This window comes from Manacus vitellinus, unplaced genomic scaffold (assembly GCF_001715985.3).
Source record: "Manacus vitellinus isolate BGI_N305 unplaced genomic scaffold, ASM171598v3 scaffold_25_pilon, whole genome shotgun sequence".
Lineage (NCBI taxonomy): Eukaryota > Metazoa > Chordata > Aves > Passeriformes > Pipridae > Manacus > Manacus vitellinus.
In genome coordinates this window covers 4,085,640-4,105,917 of record NW_021939882.1, presented here as the reverse complement: position 1 = coordinate 4,105,917, position 20,278 = coordinate 4,085,640, and the positions used below count along the sequence as shown (strand labels likewise).

Below are 20,278 nucleotides of genomic sequence, written 5' to 3'. Positions count from 1 at the left end.
TCATCAGTTCTTAAAATTAAAAACAAAAGGTTTCCCCGTGCTCTGTGAACTGGCAGGCACAGCCCGCTGCAGGAGGAGAATGAACTGCTCTCCTGGGTGTGCTCTCCACAATGGCAGCACAGGGCTGGCTGCTGGTCAGTAACCAAACACAGCTCTCCTGGCACAGCCAAACCACCACCTGGGCAGCAGCACCAGGAGAGGGCTGTGCACCCACAGCTACCTGCACCTTGGAGGAGAGAGGAAATGGCCAGGCGAGGTGACAGGCACTGACAACCTCAGGCTGCCCCTCTGTGCCCAGAAGCCCTGAAATGTACAGGAGTTGCTATTCTGCTTTTTCTTTTTCAGACTAAAATTGCACCTTTCTGAAAAAGCCGTTCTTATGCACTTGGTAGCACATGGTCACCTAGCTGCAATACCAGCCCCTCTCTCATCCTCCCATTTGCATCCTCTCCCTTTTTCCCTCTTGGACCAGCTGGAAGCTGGTCAGGCTCAGGCTGAAGGACTGGACAGGGGCTGTCCAGGGGCTGCCCTCTGCAAGTGGGCAGAAGGCAGAGGACAGAGAATGGAGGGTAACTCCTAATGGAGCAGCAGGGAGGAGGACACTAAGCTCCTCACACCAGTCCCGGTGCTGCTCACTCAAATGCTGCTCAGCTCATCCAGCTGCTGCCTGTAGCTGTAACATCACACCTGAAACCCATTTACCTTTTAAGTCCCAACATCTACTAATAGCCCCAGAGCCTTTTTCTTTCCTACTCCTAAGTAAAGCCAAGTGAGATAGATCCCTGTTTTTCTCAACAAGTTCTCATCTACAGTTGAGACCCAGCTGTGCTGGAAAACCAGGAAAGGCAGGAGAAAGAGCAGGTAAGATCAGCACATACACAGTCCTCAGAAAAAAGGTGAGCCTGCTGGGACTGGGTCAGAAATTAATTTCTCACCACAGGTTCCAAAAAGTCCCCATGGTGGGGCAGGAGGAAAGCTGAGCCCTGCCATGGCACTGGCTGCGGGGGAAGGTCTAGGACAGGTCTAGCCAGGCAGGATGGGGTAACATGGCAGCTGTGCCACCTGCCAAGAGGGCAGAGCAAAATGCAGGTGTGTGTGCCTGGAGATGGCAAACACCATCACAGCCAGGATTGCAGTGTTCCCATCCAAACACTCCTCTCATCCACGGGCTGGAAATTATGGCTTCATCAGGCCTGAGTCACCCCTCATAGCTGCCCACTGCTGGGGCTGGCTGGGCTCTCAGTGGGCTTGTGCTCCTCACTGCTACCCCATGGCAGCTCTCCAGGTCTCAGCCTCCCTGGCCAAAAGTCTCTGCTCTGCCACAGAAAGCAAAAGCTGCTTTATCTATGTCCAGACTGGCTTCTCCATGTACCCCAGAAACCTGTTCACGGGGACAGAACCCAAACAAGTGAGAATCTGGCTGTGCTACTATTTGGCTTTAGCTAGTTCTCCTTATACAGATAAGCAGGACGTTTCCAGATCAGTTTTGTCCACTTTGAACCCTCCCGCTGGGCCTTATCCTAATTTTGTTCCACCACAGCACAAGCATCTGGCAGCATCCCAGAGCTGTTCAGGTTTTGGGGTCAGAAAGCCCAGTGGCACCTGGCATTGACCAAATGGCAACCTCCCCTTGCAGGTCCACACCATAGCAAGCCTCCTCCGGAGCAGGAAGAGGGAAAAAAGAACCTTTGCAGGGGAAATTTCTCATTTGCAGCTGGGTCGGGTGCAGACCGTGATTCCCCGGATTCGCCTGTGGGCACACAGCCTGGCCATGCCTTTGGGCCCTACATGATCCTCAGCTCAATTTTATCCCTGAATTGTGCCCTACCTGTCAAATAAGGAAACACAGATAACGAGCCACTTGATAACGACTGACCAGCACGATAACCCATAAGCAGGGACGGAAAGGCGTGGTTACTGCTAGCGGCGTTCCCCTTCCTACAGCCCGAGGCGGGCGCTAAGGGCGGTATATTTTAATAACATCTTTGATGACCCGTCGGCAGATTGGGCAGCAGGCGTTGAGCTGCTTCTTCAGCTTAAGACCGCAGGTGTTGCAGAGGCACATGTGTCCGCAGGTGTAGATCACCGTGTCCACCTCGCTGTCGAAGCAAACGGTGCATTCCCCGTTCTTGCTGCTGGATGGCTCCGGAGGGGGGAAGACAGGAGAGATGGGGGGGCTCAAGGGGGAGCTTGGAGCAGTCACTGCAAAAGAGGAGGAAGGAATAATTCAGTTGACACAGCGGTGCAAACCTGACACTGATCAACACACATGCTCAAGTCAGTTTTTAAGGCTCTTCCTGCCTTAGTCACTGCCTGGTTGGTTTGGGCAAGCAACCCTGGTGTATTCCAACCAGTAGCACAGTTACAGTTCCAGGCAGAGCCTGTTATCCCTTTTTTACACATCCGTACATTTTTTGAACAGTTCTAGGGATGGTGATTCCACCACTTCCCTGGGCAGCCTGTTCAATGCCTGACCACCCTTTCAGTTAATAAATTTTTCCTAATATCCAGTCTAAAACATTCTTGGTGCAATTTGAGGCCATTTCCTCTTGTTATTTGATACTTACAAGACAGACCAACCCCCACGTGGCTCCACCCTTCCATCAGGGAGTTGTAGAAAGTGAGAAGGTCCCCTCTGAGCCTCCTTTTCTCCAGGCTGAGCCCCCCCATCTCCCTTAGCTGCTCCTTGTGCTCCAGATCCTTCCCCAGCTCCGTTGCCCTTCTCTGGACACGCTCCAGCACCTCAATGACTTTCTTGTCATGAGGGGACCAGAACTGAACCCAGGATTTGAGGTGTGGCCTTACCAGTGCACAGTACAGGGGGACAGTCACTGCCCTGGTCCTGCTGGCCATGCTATTGCTGATACAAGCAACATGCAGACTTTCTTTAGGCAATGAAAATCTTTCCACCACTTGGTGTTTTCCTACAGTTCTTTCTGTCAGTCTAGGAAGAAATGTAACATCTCCCCCTAACCTTGCCCTGCTGTCTTGCACAGCCCCAGCCCCATCTCACGCTGGATTCCTGTCTTGCTGTGGTGGGAGCTGAGGGCCAGGCTGTCCTTACCCAGCGATGACTCTGAAGCCGATGACGACCTGTTCACGCTGAAGGCCATGTCCGAGTCACTGTCGTACTGGGAGCCACCGGGGGATCCTGAGGGCGAGACGGTCACCGGGCTGGACTGCACCGTGCCTGAGAACACAGGAGAGAGCTGAGTTGAGCTCACCATGGGCAAGAGACACCCCAACCCCAGCTAAACCCCAAACCACACACACAGGGTGCTGCAGGGTAAAGCCCAGCTTCTGAGTTAAGTGCTGCCCCTTAGTAATGATATGTAGTGACTTTGGAGGTGCATGATTTTGGATGTGACCTCCAGGGTCTGGACCTCATTATGCCATTTTACGATGCCTGTTCAGTGCTTCAGTGAAGAACCAGGTTATCTGACATTTGGGGTATAAAGTCACTTCCCACAGTCCCAATCTCTCCAGCAGCAGTGGCCTCAAGCTGTCGCTGTCTCACTGTCAGCTGGGTCAGGGCTTTGCTTTGGATGAGGAAAACCTGCTTTACAAAGTCATCAGTCTGATCTTCTGATAGAGTCCCTTCTGATAGATCCAGCAATGGATCAAAAGTGCCAGCTGATACCCGAGCTGTGGCAGTGCCTGAGGAGCGATTACTGTCCAATACATGTGCTTAAACCAGAGCTGTGCTCACAAACATCATCATCCTTACCAAGGCAGGAATTTAACACCTTTTGGCTGGAATAGGGAGTTTATAAAGAACCCCTTTAAAAACAAAGCCACTGAAATACAGCTGCCTCCCCCCACAGCCATCCCTGCCTGCTGCTTATTTTGTCTCGAGTCTCATCCATTTCTGAGGGACTTATATAGGCTGCACACATCTAGGTGACAGCCAACATGTCTCACTCACTTTTGTTTGCAAACACAAGGTGAGATCAGGAGCTGCTTCCTCACATCAGTGAACACTGTGAGTGCAAACCTGTAGCTCTGGTTCTGGACCAGGGAACTGCACAAGCCAGGTGCTCCCCGATATCCTTTCTTTTGGCTGCACTTACCCAGTATTTTGAGCTGGTTGATTACACCATGGATTGTAAAAAACACCCAGAGAGACTGTGAGGTGTCCACACACATCAGCATTCCTCGGCTGGCTCCGTTCACCCCATGGTGCACCTCTCCATTCGGCAAGACCATGAAGCTGAGAATGTCGCCGTTGTTGAGGACCGGGAACGCTCGGTAAACCACCCAGTACTCCTTGCGGTCCAAGAGAAAGTCCGGATCTGCCGGGAGCTCATTTGTCCGTAAAGTACTCGGATCACAAGAAGTGATGCCAAATGAAAGGGCCCCGTAGTATGGCAACCCAAGGTGTCCTACTTCCACAAAGAGGCTTTCACCGATGTGCAAAGGCCGGTCAGAAAACACCAAAGTCCTATTGCTTTCTTGCCAGTTGGTGCACGCAACCATCCGGTCCTGAGAAAAGGTGATGTCAGGGCCGCGGGTGGGGTGGAACCGCAGGTCTGTGTCCAGGAAGGCCGGGACCCCCTGCGTGTGATGCCGCCGGTTTGGGCAGCAGGGGATGATGTGGTTGTCTGTCGCAAGTCCTGGTACCCGGCTTAGGTTTAGGTTTGCAATTTTAGCCACCACTTGGTTGTTCTCCAGCTCATTGTTGTTGAAGTTGGCTGAGTCGTGGTTGCTCTGTGGAAGGCAGGTGCTGAGCCGGGCAGTGCTGAGCCGGGCAGTGGTCATGGTCTCTGCAAACATGCTATCTGTGAGATAAACCCAGTGACACAGGCATTAGAGTCAAGATACAACTGCCTACTTCTGTGGTTATAATTATTATTTCAGCCTACAGATTCTGTCCCCCTGAATGGAAAAAATCAGCCAGAGGTCAACCAGTAATTGGTGGAGAGTCAGGTGTGGAGCAGGCAGAAGGCAGACAAATAGCTGCATCTTGGCACGAGCCAAGGAAAAACAAGTGTTTCAAAGTACCCATGTGATCTGGGAGTTCCCTGCACTGGCAAACTGGAGAAAGCTGTAAACCAGTGTGGTCCTACAGCTTTCTCAGTGGAGAGGTCTAATAGCTTTGAGATCACTCTGTAAAAGAAGGAAACATCTCAATATCTTGTTGTCCAAAGCTCTTGTGCCAGTCAAATCCACAACACAGCGATGGGCAAAGGAACACAAGCACAATATTCTTTCCACACTCTTTGTCATTGCCTTATAACTGTGTCCAGGCACAGGTGTGTCTGAGAGGTCATTTTAAGGAAGATTTCAAGTTTTGTGTCTCAGGGGTGTTCTCAGCCCTGCAGAGATTTTGAATGGAGAGCTGGTCACAAAAGCTACTTCCTGCAGGTGTTAGAATGATTTTTATGGCAGAGAATTGTTTTCCCTTTTCACAGCAAAGGGAAAGTCAGGATGTTGATCCTTAATTCATTTTCCAGATTTTCACTTCGGCCATGCCAGGCTGGGGGAACGATGTAAAGGTGTGGAGAAGCTTGAGAGTGTCCTTCCTTCTACCTCCAGCCCTGCCCAGGGCAGCCTGGACACTTGACTCTGAAGGCAAAGCCTCAACCCATTGAGCAAAGTCGAAGCATGTGGAAGTAAAGAGTCTGTGTGAATGAAGCAGGCTCCTGGTCTTCCCAGAGATGGGGGTGAAGAAGCCCAGCACCAACACTGCCTGCTCCTTGAAGGAGAAAATCACCAGGCTTTTACCAAAGAAGGAAAAACACTCAAATCCAGCCAGCACCTACAAAGCAGAGGCTGCCTCAGCAGCAGGAGAGGCTACTGGGGTAGACTGATGCCTGGACCAGCTCCTTCTAGCAAGGACAGGGTGTCTGGCAAGAAAGAGGAATAAGACATCCAAGCTTCATGATGGATATGCCCCATCCCTGGAAGTGTTCGAGGCCAGGATGGATGGGGCTTGGAGCAACCTGGTCGAGTGGAAGGTGTGCCTGCCCAAGGCAGAAGGTTGGAACTGGATGATCATTAAGGTCCCTTCCAATACAAACCATTCTGTGATTCTACAATTCATAATGCTGAAAGATGCATTTTGTGCATCAGAACTGGAGTTATATTTTACAGCTTTCTCAACTCACAAAATTTTGGGAGGAAGAGACAGAGACAAGCACATCCTCTAAGACACCACCACATCTCTAGCAAGGAGTTCAGGTCCCCTGGTGCTCCAGATCATCGCCCTGATCATTGTGCTGAACATTGCCCTGATTCCCAAGGCAGTGTGCAGGGTTTGGTATTTTAATAAAAAAAAGAAAACATCAGAGTACAGGTGCTCCCAGGCTGAGTCTTTCACTCTGCACACTTGGATGCTGCAGGCATGACAGGAGGTGGGGGGGGCAGAAAGATGCAGCATTTTATTTTTCTAACTCCAGTCTAATGAGGAAGAAGGAGTGCTCTGGTGAAGCAGCTGCCCTGGCCAATACAGCAAACACTTCTGCTCTGTGATGAGCACCAGAGGCTGGAGTGCATCGCAATTGCAATTACAGAATAAGCTACTGGTAAGGTTTAATTACACATTTGAGGCACAGCAGACAGGGAAAAGTGTTGTTTATGTGTAGCCTTCTTGCCTGTAAAATAATTGGCACCATTCAGAAGAATATGTGATGTAGCTGCCTGCCCACTGGACTAACCATTTCACAGTTTATCATTGGTGTCTGCTCTGTGCCAGGACGGCAGCACCATCCCCTCAAGCAGGTGCAGCTGAGTTTGGCTGTTAAAACTCAATCAGCTCCTAGGAGCCTCTGGGAAAGGGCAACACTTGTATTTTAAAAGGATTCCCTGTGGTGTGGCCCAGTTCAAAACCTTCCATCTAACACTGAATTCATTTGAAATTTCAGTGCCATAAAAGTCACAAAAGGAAAGTCATTCCATGGCAATCAGCTTGGTTTGCTAATGGGAACAAATTCCTCCCCTCTTTCAGCCCTCCCCAAGGATGATGCCTTTTAAATCAGCCAGACACCACCTGAATGCAGTGATCTGTGTGATGCCCATGTGTAAGGGAAGGGTGAATCAGGTCATGTCTGCAAATCCAGTCCCTTAAACTGCCAGCCTGGGTGGGACCAAAGCAAAGAGAGAGAGGTTGGGGAAGGGCTCCAGGAAACTCTTGGGCTGTTGGTGGTAGTTTTCAATGGACTGGCAGTAACTGGTAGTTGGGAAAGAATGAAGTCAGCACTGGTCATCTTTGTCTGCTCAGTCCCTGGGACTTTGCTGTAAGCAGCACTACATTTTTCCATGCCACAGCAGCACATCCAGCTCAGAGAAAGCTGGGTGAAGTCACAGGTAAAGATTTCCATTTATCCCTTCACATGGCTGCTATAACGTGCAGCCTTAGGGCTTTCCATCACATCTCTAAATATATTGCTTTCTGGATCCCTAGTGCTGGCAAAAGGAAAATGGTTAATCTGAGGTACAAAACTAACAGCAAATCAATTTTCTTAAGTGTCCCATAGAAATGATCAACAAGATCATGCATCATTTCTACCTGATTATGCCTCTGTGGAAAGAGCAACCAGAAGAGCAAACACACACTTACCTAGTATCTGCACTTCATGGGTAATTCCGTAGACGTCTATGAGTGCCCAAAGAGGACCGGAAACTTTAATACCACAGTGAAACAGTATTGGCTCCTCGTCATTAATACTGTAGAAGACTCTCCCATGACGATCAACCCAGAAGGCCAAGATATTGTCCCTCACAGCAAACCTCTCTGGCAAAGCTTTGGCCCAGTATCCGGGGCGGGTCACCAGGTCAGGACAGGCGTACTTTGGTATCTCGTCAGAGCTCATCTGCGACGGGTCGTGGATGGTGAAGCCGAAGCGCAGGGCCCCGCTCCAGCCGTGGTGCACAGCCACCAGCTTCAGCCGCACCTTCTCGTAGAGGTGGATGGGCCGGTTGGTGAAGGTGACCCCGTTGCAGAAACTGTTCCTCCGCGTGGCCTTGCGGGAGTGAACGTCCAGGCGCACGTTCTTGCCTTTGGCTTGGGAGTGGAAACGCGGCGGCTCCGTGATGGCGAGGACCGAGCGCCTCTCATGGCTGCTGTTGGGCAGGCTGTAGTAGGGGCGGCTGGAGACGGAGCGGGTCTGGTGGCTTGTGTCTGCAAAAGGAGAAACCAGTGGCTCTGTCAGAAGTGCTTGACCCGGGCCATGTGCTGGCTCAGCCCTGCCTTGCGGGGGGTGCCTTGCACTCCTCGCCAGGACCCGCTATTTAATCTTACAACATTGTGCTTATCCACAATCTGCTCATTGTTGTCCCAGTCTGGCCCTCAGCTTTATGCAAATACAAGGCAAATGTAGCTCTCAGGGCAAAGGTTAGGCAGCTTCCCTTCTACGCCCTGCAAAGCTGGATGGAAAGGAACATCCTTTGTTCCCATCAGATGCATCCTATTGCACTCGGAAAGGCTTAACACCTGTTCCTGTGGCTCTGGGTTTCCTATTTGCAATGCCTGTGTTGTTAACTCACATGGTGGCCAGAGACACATCAGCCCTGAGAATGGTCACATGTCAGAGATGCTCGAGATGAACACAGATGTAGGAGACTGGTTTTTGTGGACATGAAAGCACTGGCTCCTCTGGGCCCTAATTCTGTAGCAATGAACAGGCACTTTTGAACAACACAAATAAAGCAACACATTTAGCAGCTGGAGCACTACCTCTGCATCACCAGGCTGTTCTTCCAAAACTTTCAACCCAGCCACTGGTTCAGATATCAGATGCAACTGACACATTAAGGAGCATTTCATCCTGCAAAGCCTTGACTTTACACAGAACCTTCCATTTGAGCTCAAAGCACTTTATAAATGGTGATTGTTTTCAGCTTCACAGCACCGCAGATGGCACAGAAATCCTGCCATCCTCGTTTTACAGATGGGAGAAGGAGAATTTATGGGTGAGATCTTTCAGCATTTTAAGTCAATAGCAATTTTGAGACCAATTTCAAGAAAAGCAGATTTGGGGCCTAAAATGAAGTTCACACAAGCATGAAGCAGAAATGAAAAAAGCTCAACTTTTAATCTTAAGCCTTAGCAATGAGCTCCCTGAGGTGGAGACAATCTCTTTTGCATATCCTTGAATACATGGGGTTTTGCTCCAGGACCTGGGATCCCATCACACCACCACCACCATGGTGCTCCAGGCAATTCAGTCTCCCCATTTCCCACCCACTCCACTTCTCCTCTTCTCTGCACCTGGCTTTGTATATTTTTAAAGCAAAAATGGAATGTATCCTGAGTGCTCCAAGCCATCCTGTTAAATATAAAACTGCATCACATGCTCACATTCATTTTGAAATATTTTGCCATATCTGAAGCTTTAGAAGCTGCCTGCCTGGTCCTTCCTTCAAGCTGCTTCCTCCCTGTGTGTAACCCCAGGCTTTGCTTCGTGACAAGGGACGGATTTTCTGACACTTTCCTCTCCTGGAAAAAAACACCAGAAGATGCTGGGAACGCATCTGGGAGAGCTGGCAGGAGGCTGCAGTTGTGACACCTTTTTTCTGCAAGCAAAACCATAGCAGACAGGGCAGCAAGAGACTGGGACCTGCATTTGTCTGAATTAACAGAGCCACTAAGCAACCACTGCCTTTGCAAATGAAAGAGAAGAGGGGTCACAGACAAGATCTGAACACAGGATTAGCCCTTGCAATCAGGCATCTGCGACAGAAGTCAAAGAGCTACAAAGGCAAAAAGCTTCTGTTTGCAGCAAGACAAAAAGGGCAATCCTAAATCGTGACAGGCAAGTGCAGCAGCTGAACAAAAGGTGGGTTTATGTTTTTTCCTTCTGTGCTGTGTAGCACCAGGTAATGGTTAATCCTGTCCTACACTGGTGTAAATAAATACATCCTTGCTCTTACACAGTGGGAGGGGGTTGCCGTTTCCATGGCAGGGCCATGAAGGCAGAGTCCTGGGGAAGACGGGGAGAAGAGAAGACCCCCCCACCCCAACCTGTGAAAGCAAGTGCCCTGGCCTCAATGTCCCTGCGTTGGCCAGGAGGTGGAAAGAGGGAAGAGAGCTTTTGTTCTCCTCTCCACTATCCCAAGAATACCCTGCTTTCCACTCCCAGTGCAGCACCAGCCTTCCTCCCACATCGACCTGCAGGAGAAAAGACACGTGTAAAGACGGAGCACGGCAGGACGTGACTTCTCCAGCACTGCTCCAGGGCAGGTTCTTCTCACACCACTTTCAGAAGGCACAGAGGACTGAGGTAGCAGTGACAGTGCCAGCAGCACAAGTGACAGGAGAGCGATGACACAGGCACCCACTTCAAACGCAGCTTCGGGTCCACCCTGCCAGAGAGGAACTTGGGGCCAGGGTCTGGCACTTTTTGTTTTGTTTTTTTTTTAAAAACAGGAAAGCATATTGTGACTAAACAATAGGAAAGTCCCCCTAAGGAAATGAATGGATAATTTATTTATAACATCGTCCCCTCCTCGCATGAACACCTGCCGGTTGCCACCGGGAATGAAGCCTGACATAACCCGAGGCAGGGGAGGCAGAGCTTTCCCACTGAAACACGCCTGAAGCTGAGCTGGGGCATGTGCTTTACTCATTATGTACAGACGGGGACTAGGCAAGCTCAACAGGATGTTTGTGCCTTTGAACTGCCCGAATTTGCAGTTCAGCTTCCATGGTTTGGATCACATTTCAGTCCCTCTGCTATTTCTCCAAATCCTCTCCTCTCCTGACTGTGCTTTCCTACCCAAAAGCCGGTCGGTGGGATAATGACAGCCAAGCTCATGGCAGAAGTGCCACCCTACCCAAGGGTGCCTGACAGGCAGCAAAGAGCTATGCCAACTCTTTTTTTCAGCTGTGAGATTCCTACAACGCTTTGAGCAAGTAATCTCTTCTCTTTCTGCCTCACTTCCCTGTCTGAAAGAGAGTAAACACTATTCCTCCACCCCACAGGAAGCTAAATGGATTAAAAAGTATAAGGTTCTCAAACCCTTCAATCCGTGAGCCCTGTAAGCATGTTGGCAGGCTGGCTACATCATCATGGGACCAACTGAGTCCCCCGAGGGATGTCTTGAGGTTCCATCCAACATTTTCCTTATTTTTATTCCAGAGTTTTCCATTTTTCATCCCTAGTCTCACTAACTGCAAACATGATGCTCACAGCATGTCCCTTAAACACACAAGAGAGACTTCAGCACATATAAATTAAGGCAGGAAAATGGAAGAAAAAGCTGAAGTGAAGGATGAAGAATGGTCTAAGGCTCCTCACTGTAACGTGCAGAAGAAACGCTTTTGGCAAGGCAGCATTTCCATCTACATCCTTATGGTGTCAGACAACACTGAAACAGATTTGGGTTATGGGGCCCCATGCTCTCAACTGCACATCTGAAGCTTCACCTGCTTTCCAAAAGGCCAGCGCATTCATTTCGGAGGTTATGCTGACCTTTGGAGAGGTATTCTAACAGACGTGCACTTTGCATTTCAAAAAGGTACAGCAGGCAGACCATGGACAAATTCCACATATTTATCATGGTTCCAGTTCTAAAAATAAACATTTTTTTTCACCCATTTGTTCACAGCATCGGGTTTGCAGCAGCACTGTAATCCCCCTGACAGCAGCAGACAAAATTCAGCACAAGAGCCCTCTCCAAGGCTGGTGCTCTCCAGGGTGTGGGATGGAGGAGGCTGCTCAGCTGGGGAGTGACCTTAAGCCAGATCAATCCTGTCTTCACTTGCCTGGACAAGCCAGGCAGGAATAATACCCCGAAATTGAGGGAGAAGGGAATAACGTTCAAGGAGACCAGAGCTACAGCAGTCACAGTGAGGGCAGCCTGATAGGAGGAGGAGGAGAGCATTGCCCCTCCAGTAAATCCATGGTCTGCATCAAAAGACATTCCCTGTGCCCCACAGCCCTTTCCTGAGGACCCCCTCCAAGTAAATCCATGACAAGAGATGCACAGGATCACAAGGGGCAGCTTGGTGCCAAACAGGGATGTGTCCTGGATACAGTGAGGATGTCAAGGGAACAGAAATTACTGGGACCATCACCCAGCTCGCAGCAGATACGGCTCATCAGCATGGTCTCCTTGGGCTGTTCAGAGAAAGGCTGAGAGGTTCAGAGGAGAGGATGAAAAGCTCAGAGGAGAGGCTGAGAGGCAGCAGAGTATGGCCTGAAATCTGTCTATCCAGCTTTGTTGCACAGGTGAAAGGGAATCCACCCAACACACCCACACCTTATCTTTATGGCTGCTGCTTTATCTGTAACATGAGAACTTTTTCCTATTACAGTAGAGAGTTGGGTCGGCGCTGCTGCAACGCCCCTGTTGAACATTAAACAAGGTGTCTGGAGAGAGAGGGCAGGTGGCTTTTGCTTTGTGATAGGACAATCCCACCAGGTGGGGACAAGAAGGCCAAGTTCACTGCACGACTGCGAGCTTAGAAACAGCCCTCCTGGACTGAAGTCAATCCCGGTGTGGGCCAGTCAAAGCAAGGTCCTCACCACACTTGTCCCACAGCATCTCGACTGCCAGAGATGATGCAGCCGGACACTGGAAGGCTGGGAGAGACATATTGGGCAGTTACTGCAGATAACAAACATTAACAGTAACACAAGACAGGATTCTGCTCCAAAGAGATCTTATCTTCTGAGAACAGGAGATAAATATCTTTTCACATAAAAATTGAGTGCACTGCCTAGACATTTTTTTTTTTTAATGCAGAAAACGTGTTGGGGAGCTCTGTGGGAAACACTGGTGTTGCCTATTCCACGGTCAGCAGTGTGAATTTGTAAAGTTAGGCAACTAAATCCACTATAAGGCTGCTACAAAAAAACGTGGCCTCATTCCTGAATATCCTGCTGGCTCAAACACTGGAAAACTCAACAATTAATAAATATCCCCCATGTAAATTCCTGTGGTTTGCATAACTAGCCCAGAGCCCTGATTTGATGGAAGGTCGCCCTGCCTGGTCCTCTAACCTGAAACAAACTTCCAGGGAGTTAAAAAATGGTTCACTTGCAGTGGAATGATACAGAAATTGAGGTGTTAAGGGACACTGAAGAGCCTGTTATGAATTACAGGAAATGTGACATTTTTGAAGAAATATTTGTGAAGGAGGGGAGGAGGAAAGACAGAAGTTGTTTTTTCATTAGAAGACAGTGTGTTGTGGGACTGAGGTGGGACTCTTGATGCAAATATCTAATGGATATATATAATTTTTCACTGGAGAACAGTTCAGAAAAATCCCTGGCAGAGAACGGGGATTGATTTTAGCTTGCAAAAATTGAGTTTTGCTTGTCTTCACGAGAAAACCCTCTTGCTCTGTGGCTAATGTTTGAGACCAAACATTTTACAGGGAATTTTAAAAAAATGCTAAAATCAATTTTTTTTCTAGGCAGAGGCTAATGACACATTTACTCTCAGCTTCTACGTGTTCCTCCACAAAAACAGAGAGGTATTTCTCCAACAGCATTTTGCCAAATCTTTTTGTTCCGATCTTTTTTCTCAAACCAGCAAACACAGGCAGCTCCAGCAACTCCAGGCTGCTCCATCTCCTTTCTCCCACCATGTCCTCAGGAAATGAGCTCTTGCATTTCTGCTTTCAACTTTAGCTCTTTCCTTGCAGTGGGGAGCTCATATCAAAGTTCAACCACATCCTGGAAAAGAACGTTTGCCTTGACAGGAAAGCCAATGCCAAGCCTTAGCTCTCCTGGTTATCTGAGCATCTCCTCATGACAACAGCACCAGAGCCAAAAGATGGCAAGTGCAGCTGAAACACCGATGTCTCCCTCCCAGAAACCACCAGCTGGCTCCAAGCAGAAAATAAAACATGACAGAAGTTCTGCTCCAAGGATGGAAAGTGCTGATGGCAAATCCTCCACGACCTAGAAGTTATCACAGAGCCCCAAAGACTGAGGAGAGCCAGCACTCTCCCAGATCAGGCAGGAATATTCTCCCAGCCCACTTCCAAACCTTCTGCTTGACTTTGCTTTTGGTGGTGAAGGAAATCAAATGTGACACAAAGAAAGCCAGTGCATGACTTCAATGGTGAAGCATTTTCAGAGCAAAGTGGGGAGCTCTGAGCTAAATCACTATGGACTGGTGGATCAGGCTGTAGAGCACAGTCTGCTATCAAAAAACCTACTACTGGGCCTGCAAGTAAAGGTACAACCACCCACGCTTGCCTCCGTCTCCCCGTTCCCCTGTTGCTCTCCTGTTGTGCCTCTCACTGTCAGCATGCAGGAATTTTGCTGCAAAGTTGGCTCCATCTTTATTACAGGCTTTTAGTTCTCCTGCATATAAATAGCACTAAGTATACACAGAAGCCAGCGATTAAGCATGGAAAAAAATCTCCTCTTCCCCGTATTATTAGCGAATCTGGGTCAATGAGTCTGCAACTCTAGTAACAAATTCTTAGAGTTGGTTAATGAGAGACAGAGCGAGAGTGAGCGGGATGGAGAAAAGGCAGGGTTCATGCCATAATCCCTGCTTAAGTCTTTCAGTGCAAGCAATGAAAGCAGCTGCATGACAGATGAGGAGCCTTGGAAATGGCACAGCTTATTGTAATCTGTTATACGGGCTCGACACCCAAGTCCACTGGCTCGTGTCAGTCCAGAGGCCACGCTCACGAGCCAAAGAGCTTTGAAAGATGTCATGGATTTGAGAGTCATCAAGTAAGGGATGCAGAACTAGATGAAATTTTTGGCTACTGGCTAAAGATAAAAACATCTTGTCAAAAATAATCAGTCGGCCACTCTTACTGTAGCTCTTATTGGGAATTTTTGGACTATGTCCTCACTAATATGCTGCATATGCGTAAGAGTTCATACACCGTGAGAGCAAACCCATGCCCCTTACTTGATGTATTATGGTTCTGCAAAATTGTTACCTTCTTTAGAAAGTGAAGTTTAACTTGAGGAGAGCAGAGGGCTGCTCAGCTCACTTTATCTTCTAGTCCTAAACTCAGAGTCTGTTGCACAGTTTTGAGAGGTGATCAAGAGTAATGAGAAGTGAGCAGCTGATGTCTTTTAAAGCAACCCCACAAATGGTTTCTGAGGAGTGCTAGGTTGGAAGACTAAATATTTTCCAAATCTAAATGCTCAGCTTGTCAGTCAGTGATTAGAATATTTATTTTTGTGATTTATTATTGTTTTCTAGAAACAGACAATGTGTACCATAACACAGAGAGCATTAAAAGATGCAACACTTCAGGCTGGAAAGACTGGTCTGGAGGAATGAACACAGCTGGAGACCCAAAGATGAAAGGAGAGGAGCAGAGATGTGAACAAAACCCCTCATGTTCTCCGGGGTGACTGCATTCTGCTTAGGTTTACTGAATTCATACTGAAATGGAGTCCAAGTTCCAGAGATTGACAATGCTAAACTATTTTTTCTCAATGGCTGTTACTTTGGGGAGGTCTGAAGCCCAATACCAACTTCTGATGCATCAAATCAAGTGTGCTGTCCTCACTGCAAGTTAGCCCAGCTTAGGAGGCCAATAGCCAAGGACCTCAACAGTGGCTTTGCTGTTCTGTCACACACCACCTTCTTTGTGCATTCCCTTTTTCCACAGCCTGACCAAGAACAGCTCCACAGCACGTGTGTCAGGGCACCTTTTTCTGTAATGAGAGCACCTGCAGTTATCAGAGGCGAAAGATTCTGTTTTCAGTGTTTTCAGTGCTGTACAGAATGGCTCAAATATAGATTTTCATGGCAACAAGACAGACACAGAGATATTTTAATTTTATAGGATATTGTGCCAGTGGGATCTGTCTCAGAGACCCCTTTCCCTTCCTCCCTGCTCCAGGCATCCACTGCTGCAGCAGGGACTGCAGACACCACCTAAGATCAACGCAAGAGATGCCAAAAACCTGCTGTATTCGTAAGTGCTGATGGTCTCTCAAGGCCACCACGTGGCTCTTGCTTTGAGGTGGGAACACACCCCGTCATTGGGTCTGCAGGAGACCCATCACATACTCCTGATTAATCCCTCTGCACAGCAAAGATCTTTGAGTATTTTTCACAGGTTAAAAAAAAAAAAAAAAAAAAGGGTTGGTCTCCTTGCTCCCAATTCCTCTCCATTCATTCCTCACTTCCAAGACAACTTTTCCCCTACAGACAGTACAAACAGCTCAGGACTGGTTTACAGAGCAACACGTTATGTTTCAAAAACATTGCTCTAAACCAGTGTTTTCATTTTCCAATCACGACTGGGATTTGTTGAAGAGTTACAAGAACTTGTGCATGGCATAATCACTGACATTGAAATGGTCCATACCCTCACTCTCTCCTCTTGCTGCCAGGGCAGCACGTAACAAGCATTAATGCAAATAGACTCCCTGCTTCCATTGAGCCTTTTCTTCAGACCAGCTGTACCAAGTCATCTGCACCGGGGATTTATAAATAGTGACCATGTCATTCCAATGTTAACGGCTTTTAATGAAATTGAAGAATGACATGCATTCCCTTTTAATATCCCCGGAGCTGCAATTTTATTCCATCCCATGGTTTCAATACAGCACTCATGGAAAGAGTGCTGGAGCTTGGCACATCCTTCCCACAGCCCATCAATGTGTTGATTCCAGCATAGACAGGAACAAAAAAAGAGGGAAATAATTTTGTTGTCTCTCTGATGCAGGAAACCCACCCATCCCCTACAGACAGGCAGCGTCATGGCTCTGCATCACAAGGGCAGCTTGTGACACAGGGAGAAAAAAAGATTTGAACAGGAGTAGTGGTAATTTAGCTTCACTTTCGAGGCATTGTTCTCTGAAACCCCCCGAAAAGCCAGTGTTTACGCTATCTTCATCCCTCGGGATTCGGGCTGTAAACAATTTACACTTACGCCTTTCCCACCTCCAAAAAGCACGTTTGGACAAAGGCCAGTACATAAGATGTGCTGTCAGAGCCCTCCCTGGTCTGTGCATGTACTGTGGGTGACTCAGGTGGGGTGTGTGATGCTCGAGCCGAGGGCGTTACGAGCAGAGTGTGATTTCCACACTCACTAAAAACACGTGAAAACTTTCCCCTAAGCACAGGAATTGTCCAGCACCAGGACTACAGAGGAAGAAAAGCTGCAGATGATGGAGCTCTGAGCAGCCTGGTCTAGTGGAAGGTGTCCTTGTGCATGGCAGGGGGGTGGAACAAGATGAGCTTTCTTTAAGGTCCCTTCCAACCCAAAGCAGTCTGTGATTCTATGAAGGGCAAGATCAGCCCTCAGAGCGATGCTGCAAGTGCAGAAAGTAGAGCCCAGCCATTCAATCCTGCCTTCAGCTTTTTCTAAGACAACCTTATGATAAAAGGAACAAACCTGCTATTTTTCTTTGCTTCATAATTTTTACAGAAGCCTCTTTTGTCTGTATCTCCTTCCTTCATACTGGTTCTAAGGGTCTCTTTTTTTCTCCTCCTAATTACAACTTCTCTATTCTCCAAGGACAGGAAAGAATTCAGTTTAAAAGTAGAGCCATTTCAGTCCAAACAGGGATAGACAACCAGAGAGCCATTAAACTTAACAGTGGCACCCATACAGAGCTTCTGATCTGTCCTAAGGGAGCCACAAAACCATGGGACAAGGGGGGAAAAGGCCTCTAGGAAGGTCTTCTTCCCAGTAAACCCTGCCTCCAACATGGTACAGCATTCTTAAACTGTATCCACAGTTCCTTTTATATTTACACACAGTTTAAACAGTGATCTGGCAGCAAGAGGGGAAAATGCTTTGGGAGGAACGCATGGCTGAGGAAGCTAAATAAAGAAGTGGCCAGGTCTTCAATCATCCTATATTTTATATATACAAAGGCTGCGATTCCACTAAGCTTTTCCAAAACAATATGTAAAGAATCCAAAACAGGGCAAAAGGATGGTAATAACTGGTTATAATTAAATCAGGGGGGAAAGTACAGCTCTTCCAGTGTGCCAGGCTTGTCTCCTTGGAGGCATGGCCAAGCACAAAGGGACTGGTGGTGGAAACCAGTGGGACTGGTGGGACTGGGAGCTCTAATGGGTTACAGGTAACTGCAAAGGGCTGAGCCCAGCCTGTGCTGGTGGGCTGATGCCTCAGGCCAACACTGTCCCAAAAGGGTGATTTCAAATAAATTTAACACTGGCCAAACTCTCTTTCCAAGCCATCCGAAGAGCTGATGACTTCACTCACTCATGTACATTCCAACCTGTACAACAGTATCACATTTTTTTGTTGGTTGTTTTAATTAATGTTCAGACAAACAAGCTAGAGTTTTTTCTAAATACAGGACATCTTGGGAAACAAATTCAAACATTTTTAATAGAAAAAAAAAAAAGTAGAGTTCTGGTCCAGAAACGTAGGAAAACATTCGACTAAAAAAAGATGCATCCTTTTTTCCTTAGTCGAAATCTTTTAAAATGCATAGTTTTCTGCTAAGCTATGAAGCCAATCTGAGAGGCGGGTGGTTGTGCAACACTTGGCTGCTGCATGGCTGAGATCCTTTTCCATGATAATTGCAGGACTTAATAAGAGGAAACAAGACCCACTTCAAGACATTAAACTGTCCAAACTAAAGAAAATACAGTCATACCATTACTGGACACACCATGACCTCAGCCCATTCCTTCATCTCAAATGTCTTCAATTATTTCAACACAAAAAGGATTTGAGCAAGAGAGGTTTACTTTTAAGCTTTCATGTCACTCTTAATTCCAGTGGGATTTGATCCCAGCACACCTAAATCAGTATCAACATTTTTCTCCCTTTACTCTCCCTTTGTGGTACCACAACCAAGAGATGATAGAGGCAGGTGAAACAAAGAAATCTGGAGATAAGAGGACAGTTCCATGCCTTGTTGAAGATAAATGCCCACTTTTTTGGCCAGAAAATGTCCAAAGCCTCTTTATGCTCCCTCCTCTAGAGGAAAGAATCACTCCCAAAAGATGGGGTAAAGGTGTGAATTATAGAGCAAACAGCACTGCAATTGCCCAGGTATCAAGTACTAGTTTACACCCTGTTTTCTCACCTTTTTAAGGTGGAGCTTGGACCGTTGTTCAGCACAGCACACTCAGTCAATACCTTCTCAACATTTCACTGCAGAGCTGCATGTTGTTATTATTATTATAGCTGTATTGGGGGGGGGGTAATTATTATAGATGCTTTACACCTATAAACCCCCACTGTACTGTCAAGGCACACTCCTTAGTAACTATGGAATTGGAAATTTTAGAAATCCCACATAAAACAATATAAACAGCTGCCTAAACCCTCCCATTTCCACCCAGATGGCTCTCGTTTCAATTGACAGAATCAAACTAATTCAGAGTCACCCACTGGCCTTGTTTGGATTTGCTTAGAAAAACACACCTATAAATCACATCTGAAAAACTGTCGGGAGAAAGACTGTGTTTCTCTTTGGGTGCTTCTTTGGGTTTTTTGTTGGGTTTGTTTTTTTTTTTGGGTTTTTTTGGGGTTTTTTTGTAGAACAAAATTTTACTACCAAACAAAAAATACACAATTACGTGTTGACAGCTTAAAGCTTCTGTGGTTTTGGCCACAATAAAACGCTGGCAGCAGCACAACTACAAGTTGTCCCTCTGCTTCTCCGAAATAGATGGCACCAAGTGTCTCCCACTTGCATCATCTCCCTGGGACTTCTGAGCTGGAAACATGCTGAAAAAAGGGATGCCAAAGCCTGAAGTCATCAAAACAGACCCACACAGGGGCTTTCCCTCGTCCCAAATCCATCAGACATTGGGTGCTACGGGTGTCACCCAGCCCCTTGTCTGCCAGCACATCGAGGAATTGGCCTCAGCTGAAGGGGACTGCATTCAGGAAATCTAAAAATAAACCTGAAAATCATCTGAATGGCAGTGGCCAATGTCCATCCTGGCACAGCTCCGACCATCGGCTCAAATCCATGGAGGACGTGCTGCGTGTGCCACAGCAAGGTGTGTCTGCCCTCTGGTATGTGCCTGACCACAGAATCACAAAATCCTTTAGGTTGAAAAAGACCTCCAAGATCAGCAAGTCCAACCTGTGACTGATCACCACCTTGTCAACCAGACCAGAGCACTGAGTGCCACATCCAGTTGTTCCTTGAACACCTCCAAGGATGGGGTCTCCACCACCTGCCTGGGCAGCCCCTTCCAATGCCTGACAACTATTTCCATGAAGAAATTCTTGAACCTCCCCTGGTACAGCTTGAGGCCACTTCCTCTCATCCTGGGAGAAGGGGTTGACCCCTTCCCTCCATCATCAACCAAGCTCCACCCAAACAACTCTCCCAACAATGGTCACTTCCCCGAAGAAAGAGCGTTTCCAAACCCCACAGCCCTCCAAGGCAACAGAATG

General features: G+C 47.8%; 1 protein-coding gene across 1 annotated transcript; it reads right to left on the bottom strand.

Moving 5' to 3' along the window:
* Positions 1–545: 545 nt before the first annotated feature.
* On the bottom strand, positions 546–12,486 carry NEURL1B (neuralized E3 ubiquitin protein ligase 1B). The gene is made up of 5 exons (XM_029960186.1): positions 12,468–12,486; positions 7,559–8,119; positions 4,071–4,778; positions 3,065–3,190; positions 546–2,202 (listed from the first exon to the last, which is right to left on the bottom strand). Exons 1-5 carry the CDS (start codon positions 12,484–12,486, stop codon positions 1,958–1,960), a joined length of 1,659 nt encoding a protein of 552 aa, XP_029816046.1. The 3' UTR covers positions 546–1,957.
* Between the last annotated feature and the right edge of the window lie 7,792 nt (positions 12,487–20,278).

Excerpts from the sequence above, each read along its gene's own strand:
- NEURL1B (XM_029960186.1), bottom strand. Across the intron at positions 4,779-7,558 it reads CCATGAAGTGCAGATACTAG|ATAGCATGTTTGCAGAGACC; the intron begins GTAAGTGTGTGT and ends TTTATCTCACAG. Across the intron at positions 2,203-3,064 it reads GGCTTCAGAGTCATCGCTGG|TGACTGCTCCAAGCTCCCCC; the intron begins GTAAGGACAGCC and ends CCTCTTTTGCAG.